This window comes from Drosophila tropicalis, unplaced genomic scaffold, assembly GCF_018151085.1.
Source record: "Drosophila tropicalis isolate 14030-0801.00 unplaced genomic scaffold, ASM1815108v1 contig_158, whole genome shotgun sequence".
In the NCBI taxonomy this organism is placed as follows: Eukaryota; Metazoa; Arthropoda; class Insecta; order Diptera; family Drosophilidae; genus Drosophila; species Drosophila tropicalis.
The window spans coordinates 7,981,284-7,991,519 of NW_027172602.1; the positions used below are offsets into that span (position 1 = coordinate 7,981,284).

General features: G+C 37.1%; 1 protein-coding gene across 1 annotated transcript; it reads left to right on the forward strand.

Annotated features, from left to right (window-relative positions):
- The first annotated feature begins 7,968 nt into the window (after positions 1-7,968).
- Cyp4s3 (Cytochrome P450 4s3) lies at positions 7,969-10,055 on the forward strand. Its single transcript, XM_068303851.1, is given in 5 exon segments — positions 7,969-8,293; positions 8,363-8,816; positions 9,005-9,488; positions 9,490-9,715; positions 9,783-10,055. Coding segments are annotated over 5 exon segments (1,482 nt in total). The 5' UTR covers positions 7,969-8,142; the 3' UTR covers positions 9,950-10,055.
- The last annotated feature ends 181 nt before the right edge of the window (positions 10,056-10,236 follow it).

A 10,236-nucleotide genomic window follows, 5' to 3' on the forward strand; every position in this document is an offset into this window, starting at 1 on the left:
CTCCAAGACGTTACGCCCCCAAACATCATGATCGAAAAGTTATGTCAAAGATGAGCAAACTGAAAAAGAAGTCTTGAGATTTCAGCAATGTCTAACATAGTTAGACTAAGCTTTTAGATGAACAAATCTTTTTGGTATGGCTACTTTTCGCTGATTGTTCTAAATTAATAAAATATTAATTAAATATTTAAGCTTATTGGGCATGACAAGGCATATTCTATACATATATTGTTAATTTCAACGGGAGAAAGGCGAATGACATTTGTTTATAATTTATATTATTAAAATGCTAATTTTATGAAATTGTGTCATTCTGATTTAACGACTGATCAAGAGGCAAAATGACTTTAAAAAAAAACAAACTCAAATTTTTGATGTAAGGAAATTTCGCAACTATTTTAGACAAAGCAAAAAACAAAAAATACTAACATTAAACTAAACGCAAAATCAAAAAATCTATAATTAAAGTCAAGATCTGTTGGCCAACAACTAGACAAACAGCTTGCCTGACGATTGTCTATCAAAAACTCTAATGATCATGATGATCATAATGAAGAACATCATATAGATGATGATGATGTTCATGATGATGATGATGATGAAGAGCACAATTCAATCAATGAGCCCCAGAACTTGTCGTTGATGATGATGATTGTTGTTGTTGTTGCTTTTAATATTTCTGTTTCTTGTGCAAAAGATAAATATGTATGTATGTATGTTGTTGTTGTTGTTGCTGCTCTTGTAGTTGTAATAACTGACGCAAATCCATTGAAAGTGAGCCTCTAGTTGCCAATATCAAATTACTCAAGCGTCTGGCCTAACAATTTACAGCTCCGTTGGCCATAAAAATCAAAAATCCAACAACACACGAAAAGCTTGAAAAGAGCCCCAAAAAGATCTCCACCTCTTCCACCATGTCCATATCCACATTGCTTGCTGCGATTCTTGCAAAAAAACAAACAAAATTGCAAACGGAACCAGAAATAAATACAAAACGCGTTAGATGAAAAAAAAAACAAAAAAGAGTATGCCACAAATTGAATACTCTATAGAAATGTAATCCAAGAAGAAGAAAATAGTGAAAGAAGTAAGTTACGGCCTTTCAAGCATAAGCACATTATCCACCTCATAAGCACATTATCCACCTCCGATCCATATATGTATCTACTGTATCAGGTGGTCGGGGGATAAACCTTAGATTGAAATGATTTTCTGAAAGATAATCCTCGAGTCTCTCTGATATACCCCTAGTTGGCAACGAACGGAAGGGTATAAACATTCTCTTTCGTTGAGGCGAGTCAATTAGGCCGGCAAGCAAAAGAATGTGGCTGCAACTTGGCCAGGCCTGTGGCAATCTGAACGAGTTTGGTTCCGCGGAACCAACGCCAGACAAGACAGACAAGTGTCGGCCATCCATCTGAGTGAACGAGTTGGAGCGAGTGAGACAAAGAAGGGAACCAAAACGGTGGCAGGACCGAGACGGGCAGGTGCAGTGGCATGTTAGAAGGTTTTAAGCGGACTGTGGTCATGTTGCATGTTGTTTTCTTTTGCGTATTTTCAAGAGGCAACAACCAACTTGCAGCACCACCATCACCATCACCACCACCACCAACCACCAATACCAATAGCATATTGCCACATGCTGCACTTGTTGCCGGCAGCTTTAACTTTACCTCAAAAGTTTCTGCTGGCAATTGCCTAATTTGGTTTTTGAGACGTCGCCAAGAGGCGATTCGCGTTGCCAATTGTAATGCTGCTTTGGCATTTCGTGCGAATTTTCCCATTTTCCGTTTTTCATTTTACATTTTCCGTTTGCTTGCATTGCTTTTTGGCTCACCTTCTTTTGGACTTGTGTAAAAGTCCATTAGCATCGGTTGCTTAGAATTCTTGTTTGAACAACATGACAAACCAATTTGTTGTTAGTCAATAAAGGCCAATCTTTTTGTTTTCTTATTGTTATTGTTGACAAATATATACATACATACATACATGTATGTATTACAACATTTAAATAAACAAAAAGGAAAATCCCTTAGTCAGCAAAACTAAAGAAAAGAGAACAACAAAAAAAAAGTTACTTTTGTCAATGACATAATTTTATGATTAAGTTGGAAAAACTTGAAAATGCATTTGTATACAATATATATATATATTTGTGGAAGATCGGCATAGTCCTCTGGTCTTACACTCTAACATGATGGCTAAAAGACAAGATGTCAAATGGACAGACTAATATATTTCGGTTTTGGGAGTCGTCAATCGTGGGAATCTCAATGTCGTGATCAACCTTTTCGGTATTATAATGGAAAGATTATGTGTGATTTGAATATGCATTCATAAGAAATGATGATAACAATGACCATAATGACCTTTGCTGGAGATGACCTTTTAATACCCTGTAACCAAATAAACTTTGGGCATGAGATAAATGGGCGAGAAATTGAATTACAACTTTAACTCATTTAAATCTTTTTGAAAGTTCAAAATCTTAAATATCATCATCTCTAAAGCTGTCGCCATCAAAGCTTTCGACCTTATGAATAATGAAAATTGTATCGGCAATCGAATCATAAAGATCTAGCCACGACTAAGAAGAGTTCTTTTAAGAATTTTAAGCTTTTTGTGGTACAAAACAATTACTAAGTTAGTTATGTTAAGAAAAAAGATGAATTACAAATTACGATAAAAGTTAGAGATGAGCAATAATCGATATATTGCCTGGAAACTGCCCTTACTTGGACTTGAAAAACCTATTGAATCTCTACTTCAAATTACAGGGTAATCTATAGTCCATTGAATGCTTTGAAATGCATTTTTTTCTCGTTTTTCTGTTTTCTTTGGATGCAATATTTTACCATTTACCATAACATAAGTTCATATTGCATTCGGATTGGTCGCTTGATGGCTTTCGTTGGGCGACCTTGAGAAAGTGTAACCCATTTTCAACGGGGGCCAAAATGTGATGCGTTGCAACGATTTGTATGTGGAATTTTAAACAGTTTCATTGTGTTAATTGTTTATGGCTGTTCTCTCTCTCTCTCTCTCTCTCTCTCTCACTCTTTCTTTCTTTTGGCATTACGGAGTCTTGAGATGTCTGTCGGCTGGTTGGTTGCTCGCCTTTTTTTGGGCTTGTCTCTTCAGCTCTCTTAGCCGTTGAAGGGCAATCAAAATGACGCTCGAAGCTGCGTGCATATGTAAATGGTCTTTAATCTGGCCAAGTCCAGACCCCAAGACATCGCGGATCCCCTTGAAGCACTCCTTCAATTCAATGCTTTTTAATGGCTCTTTGTCCAATTAACACAACTTAACTTAAATACTTATGATATTGTACTTATGCTAAGGTTCAACATGCCAAAGAGCAATGCGTAATTAAATACAATTAAATTGTTGATTTATGTTTTTTTATTTTATGAATTTGTTTTTGTTTGTTCCGGCAAATCTTATGTTAGTTTTTGTTTTGTTTTTGCTCTTTTGTTAATTAAAATGCATAAATTTAATGAGCAATTAAATCAAATAAAGCTGGGCAAGTTGCTTATACTAACGCACACTCAACGAGACATAACTTATTATTATTTGTTTAATAGCCACCTGAGGGCACAAAGACCAGATCAGACCATTGAACTCATGTTCTTGAAGGGTGGTGAATGGTCAAATTGATTGATCAACATCTCAACTCTGACAGTGGACAATGCCAGTAATTTAACTGGAAAATATATATAATCTAAGTAATAATTACCTCTCTCACACACACACACACACACAAGATTTTGTGAGTATTCTTGTAATGGGTAAGTAATTAAGTGATCAAAACAAAGAAAAGAAACTAAAAATTTGTTTTAAGGGAATTAAAAGTGCTAATCAAAGTGATTCAAATAGATGGTATAAGTCCTTAAAGAACTTCCCTTCATTTCGGCCAGATATCATGAAGGCTTAAGCCAAGTTTTAACTCTTTTCTCTCACCATTTTCGTAGGTTCATAGAAGAATAAGAAATATCAACCTTAGGAAAGAGGAACACATAATTAATTAAGTCAGCATTATAAAAATAGAAGTGCCAATATCTTAAGTCAATTACAACTTGAAAATAACTACGAGTGTTATATGTGTACATACATATATACATCATACATACATACATACATACATATGTATATAAGATATAACAAAAGTAAATACTAGTCTATGGATGACTTAGCACTATGTTACCCTTAGCCTGTTCCGCGTTCACTCATCTTTTTCGGCTTCAGTGCCTTCAGTTTTGGCTTTAGACAACAATGCTAAAAAAAACCTCATGTATGTATTATTTGATCTAAATTTTTCGACTAAAATTCGGAAGCTTAAATTATTGTTTGTTCCAAGACAACAAAAACTGTTGATGAACATGAGTCAATATTTGATTTAGTTATGCCTCAGTGCATCACTTAGTTCCGGGGCAAAGATGACAATCGAGAAGCAAGCAATCACATAATTCAATCTCAATCTCTTGCAAATTGCATTCTTTTTATTCCCCCGCCCCTCGAAAAAAATACAAACTATCTTTTAATTTATGCAAATTGTCAAACATTCGAAATGTGCAAAAAGCAAAAAACCCAACTAGACAAACCTCACACATAAAAATGCCCAATTAATTCCCATCGATAGGCGATGTTCAAACAACTTTCAAGCCATTAAAACCAGAGACTGATACTTTGCCCCCGAACATGCCCCTTCGCTGGGCTCATTCCAATGAAGCCAAAGAAGATTTGAGAGGTCAGTTTATCAAGCATCATCTTAACCAAAGGCTGGACATAGCAAATCTTGCTATGATGTAAGCCAAAAAGCAGAAATGGAGGAACGAAATTCTTCTCATATCTTTTGGTTTTAGTTGTTGGAAATTTGCTAAATATTTCTGTCTTTTTGTTGGCATGTCTTTATTCTAATGTAAACATAATTCTTTGTTTATTTTGGTTTTTATTATTGTTTTTGCATGTTTGGTTTTTAATGGACAACATCTACTACCCGTACCTTGAACTTGTCGAGAGGGAGATATGTATGTATGTACATACAGACTTTGGGAGGAGCGGCAGGCGAAACTGTTTTGAGGCGTGAAATACTCGAGCTCACATACATAAATCGTGTTTTATGGCATTTAAATTGTTATTGTTAGACGGCATTTTCGGCATCGGACTGAGGCTCCAAGCAATGTAGATTTATGTATGTCCACATTTGGACACTTTACTCGACGGTTTGTCAAGCAAACACATTTGTTTCCTAATTCTTCTTCGGCTCATTCAAAAGTGTTCTTCTTCACTTTGAAATTGTTAACCTCACCTGAATTAAAGTATCCTATTTCTATCAATAGTTAATTCTATTCCGACTTTGCCAACTCCAATATTTTGTAAATTTCTTTTTGTGTATGTTCTTAGATAGTTTGGAATTTGATTTATGCCTTCGACTAACCATCGTTCGATAGCCAAAACTGGTTCTAAAACTTTGATGACGAAACGTAGACGCCTACGTTCCATTTGGTAACATGGAGCTGGCCTGGCTAGAAACTCATACATACAAACAAATCACAATATAAATAGATATATGATGACCTTTTCATCAAAGACGAAATCAAAATTGAAATGGAATTCGTAATCATAATATGATTGAGAAACAGTGCACCCAAAATGGGCTAGGTTGATGATGGGGTGAGGGACGGGGAATTGGATGCATTTAGTTTGTGTTTTTGTTAAGCTGAGCCAGTGCTTTTTGTTGTTTGAGCTATGTGAAGGTCAGCAGATGCGCTGCATTTGCATTAATCAAATTTTAGGTAGGTCAGCGCAACGAACCGGCATTGAATTGATTAACAAGTGAACAACAACCCTATGTATGTATAAATATGTTGTAAGGATTGGGTAGGTCTTAACTGTGCATTGAACCGCAACGGATTTGGCTTACTTATTCATAACATTTGGCCCCAAATGTCAGTCAACTCATGTCAATCTACACTGCGAGAAAAGATCAGCAGACTAAATTGTCAAAGGAAAGCCAAAAGAATTCTCAACTGTAACCCAAAGTAAAAATATATGTACGGAGGTATTTTAAGCTACAAATTCAGACTAGACTACGGAGCTACAAGTTGGATTGATTAATTAGTCAACTGAATTCTCTCAGTGTGCCAGTAATTAATGCAAAATGTTTAATTGAAATTCCAATGTTTGCTTTTATTTTTTCAGTTTTTGCAATGGTCACGTCTTAGTGCGTAACTCGCAGAGTAGAGCATAGACATAGGCCAAATCCATTGGGTAATTGGCCACCGGCACCCATCCCCAAAACTGAACAACAAACTAAAGACAGCCTGACAGGTGTTAGGGTCTTATCAATATGCCGAATCGGACAAACAAAATTATTTACATACATACCGAAAGTGAAGCTCAACCTTGACACAGCGTTGCGAATACTTTGGGCCAGGTAAACAAACAACGATTGCCAAAATACTCAGAAACCTCCAAACCCTTGCTTCAACTAACATGATCCGTAAAACCAAAGTAAGCGGACTTAACTCATTTGATCAGAATATTTTGTCTACTTTTTGCCATTGGGTTTCAACCTCAGCACTATGGGGAAAAACACACAAAATTTTTAACATTTTACTCAAATAGGCAATGTGGAATAAGCCTGAAAGTATTCCACCTTTAGGCAATAAAATTAATGATATTTCGTTATAATCTTTAACAATATAAAATGTAAATGAATAAACTAATAGACTCATTTTAATAAGACTAAGATAAAAGGTAGTTAGTTCTGGCAATTGGGCCATACGACAATTAGTCCAACTATGAACTTTTTCTTTTGGCTCTTAGGCATACTTTTAGGCTGCCTTCTTAATTGTTAGATAAAACTTTTTTTAAACTCGTAATTGCTAAATATTTTACCATGGGGCAAAGTGATTATTTTGGCATTAATGTTTATTACTTTTTTGGTTCTTAAATTTTCAACCTTTTCAAAAGTGATGCCTGGTTTCAATTTTCATTCGAAAAGGGCAAAAGGAAAGGACTTTGAGCAGATTACGTAATGCAGGAGGTGGTAATTTGAGCAAGGAAACCTAAAAGGTTCCTGCAGGGCCTAGTTCTACTACTAACTAATCGACCTAGAGCTTAAACTTAGGAACAAACTTAGCTTTAGTATTTAATTTATAATCAATTCACCAGTCATCAGCAAGAAAGAAAAAAAAAACTCAAACAAACAAACAACAAACTATTTGCAATGAACTTTGAGCCATACAATGTGATCATAAAGTTGAACAAAAGCCCAAGATAAGTTTTTTCTAGTGATAAGCAACAAGGTAATAGGATTTCGGATGCACTATAGTAATTAAAAATGTGCTGACTGTTAAACAGGTGTCAAATACCGGGTGACTTGATATGGAAGTAACTCAGAGACATTGCTCTGAGACAACTACCTCCAAAAAGAACACTCTTTCCATGAACTAACCCTGCCTAACCCCACCCACTGAATCAGATTTCATAGACGACAGCTTCTACGCCGATTTGAAGTCTATATGCATATATAATATGTGTCTATATATATTTCTCTGTGCACTTATATTTAGGTCAATGTCAACTCGTTTTGCACTATGGCTATGCATGATGCATACAATACCGACAATCCCAAGATCGTCGCTGAGAGTTCTCTGCTAAAAGTTACTCTACACTAAAAATAAAACATAATATCAATGTATTTGATTAGTTCATCTAATTTAAAACTGCCCTTGACTTTCTATTTCCTTATCGGTGAAAGTTATCAAATTTTGAATTTATTAGCAAACTTTTGTCAATTCAAATTAGTTTGGTTTTTGGAAAGGTAATTTTTCTTATCACCTGATACGGACGGGGAGGGGGATGGAAAGGGCATACAAGAAAGTGTTTCGATGGAATCGAAATGTTTCCATTTAGCTTAGCCGGTAAGACGGATTCATGTTTGAGAATTAGTTGTGTCGGGCACTGAGAACTGAGCGGTTGCAAAAAAGAAAATAATAATAAATTTGAAACGTTGTAATTCAAAGAGAGTGAAAGAGAGAACTGCTACTACTTAGTTTAGTGGTTGTTGTTAAACAAGACCACTTTTTGTTAGTTGTTTGTTTTGTTTTGCCATAATTGAACTAACTAGTCGCTAGTATGAACACTTTGGCATTGCTGGCATTTGTTTTGTGGGCACTTTTTCTGCGATTTCTACCGCAGATTTTGACATTTTTGCGTTTGCAACGATTCGCCAAGACCTTGCCGGGACCAAGTGTGAGTGAACTGATAGCCAATGTGAAGAAAGGAGGTAAGCCAAAGGATAGCAAAGGAAACAAAGATGAGACAAGATGCTGATGCATATTTTTGTTCTTGTTAGAGATATTGAACTGGCTGAAGGAGCTGCGTTCTAGACATGGTTCGACATTTCGCATTTGGTTTGGCAAGGATTTAATGGTAATGTTCACCGATCCGGAGGACATTAAGCAACTGTTGGGCAACAATTCGTTGCTGTACAAGTCGAGGAACTATCAGTTGCTGGAGGCATGGCTGGGCAAGGGACTTTTAACCAATGGCGGCGAGTCGTGGCATCGTCGGCGCAAATTATTGACGCCAGCCTTTCATTTTCGCATCCTAAGTGAGTTTAAGGAGCCCATGGAACAGAATTGTCGCATTCTGGTCAGCCGTTTGAAGGAGCGTGCCAATGGAGAGGTATTCGATATATATCCATATATAACTCTATTTGCCCTCGATGCGATTTGTGAGACGGCCATGGGTATAAAGAAGCATGCACAGATGCAGAGTGATTCGGAATACGTAAAAGCTGTGCAGACGTAAGTGAAACATAAATATTACTTCACCTAACCTCACTCAATTGATCTCATCTGCCACCCTAACATAAAAATGAATCTAATTTCACATTCTTCTGTAACTTTAGCTGAATCTTACTTTATTCTTTACGCCTCTCTTGATCTTTCCTTCTCTCTCTCTCTCTTTCTCTCTCCTTCTCTATCTCTGTTAGTATATGTCGTGTTTTGCACAAACAGAGCTTCTCATTTTGGCAACGTTTAAATGTATTCTTCAAATACACTCAAATGGGTCGTGATCGTGATAATGCATTAAAAATTCTGCACGATGAGACAAATCGTGTGATACGGCAACGCCGCCAGCAGCTCCAAAAGGAACAGCAAGAGTCCCGCCCCGAGGCCGAACAAGATGATATTGGAGTTAAGCGTCGCTTGGCCTTTCTCGATATGCTTCTGCTCGCCCAAATGGAGGGCGGTGCCGAGGAGCTCAGCGATCGGGATATACGTGAAGAAGTTGACACTTTCATGTTTGAGGGCCATGATACTACCAGTTCAGCCATAGCTTTTGCCCTCAGTCTAATTTCAAAGCATCCGGAGGTGCAGCAACGTGCCTACGAGGAGGCCGTGGAACTGGAAGGCAGAGAAAAGGATTCCATGCCCTATCTAGAGGCAGTGATCAAAGAGACACTGCGCCTATACCCCCTCGGTGCCGTTCTTTTCGCGCAAAGTTACTGAGGATCTGAATGTGGGCAAACTTCTAGTACCCAAAGGAGCTTCCATTAGTTGCCTCATCTATATGCTGCATCGGGATCCCAATAGTTTTCCTGAACCCGAACGCTTTGACCCCGATCGTTTCTATTTGAATGAAAGGAATATGCATCCATTTGCCTTTGCAGCTTTCAGTGCGGGACCCAGAAATTGTATAGGTAAGTCGAAATCGGCAATACAATGGCTATTGTAACATCTTTTAACTTGTTTTTTTGTCATCATTAGGCCAAAAATTCGCTATGCTGGAGCTAAAGTTGACGCTCTCTATGCTATTGCGTCACTATCAATTAATGCCAGCTGACAATCATCAGCCCAATCCCCTGGCCGAACTTGTAATGAAGAGCGGCAATGGTATTCAATTGCGTATGAAACCACGCCTACCACTCCAATAAGCCGCCCCTTTTCCAATTCTCATAGCATATTTCTTGTTATTAGTAGATGTAATCTTAGCACTATTTAGGTTTAACGATTAACAAAATAAACAACGGATCATAACAATGTTATTGTATGTATCTTATCGCAATTTCATGTTATGAGGCCCCCCCACAAGGCAGCGAGCGGGGGGAGATTCTATTTCTGAATAAGGCCCCACTGGGTTAATGTAAGACATCTACTCGATTATCACCTAAAAAATACAATCAGCTGACTTTGACAATGAATATGATGAAATATGAAAATA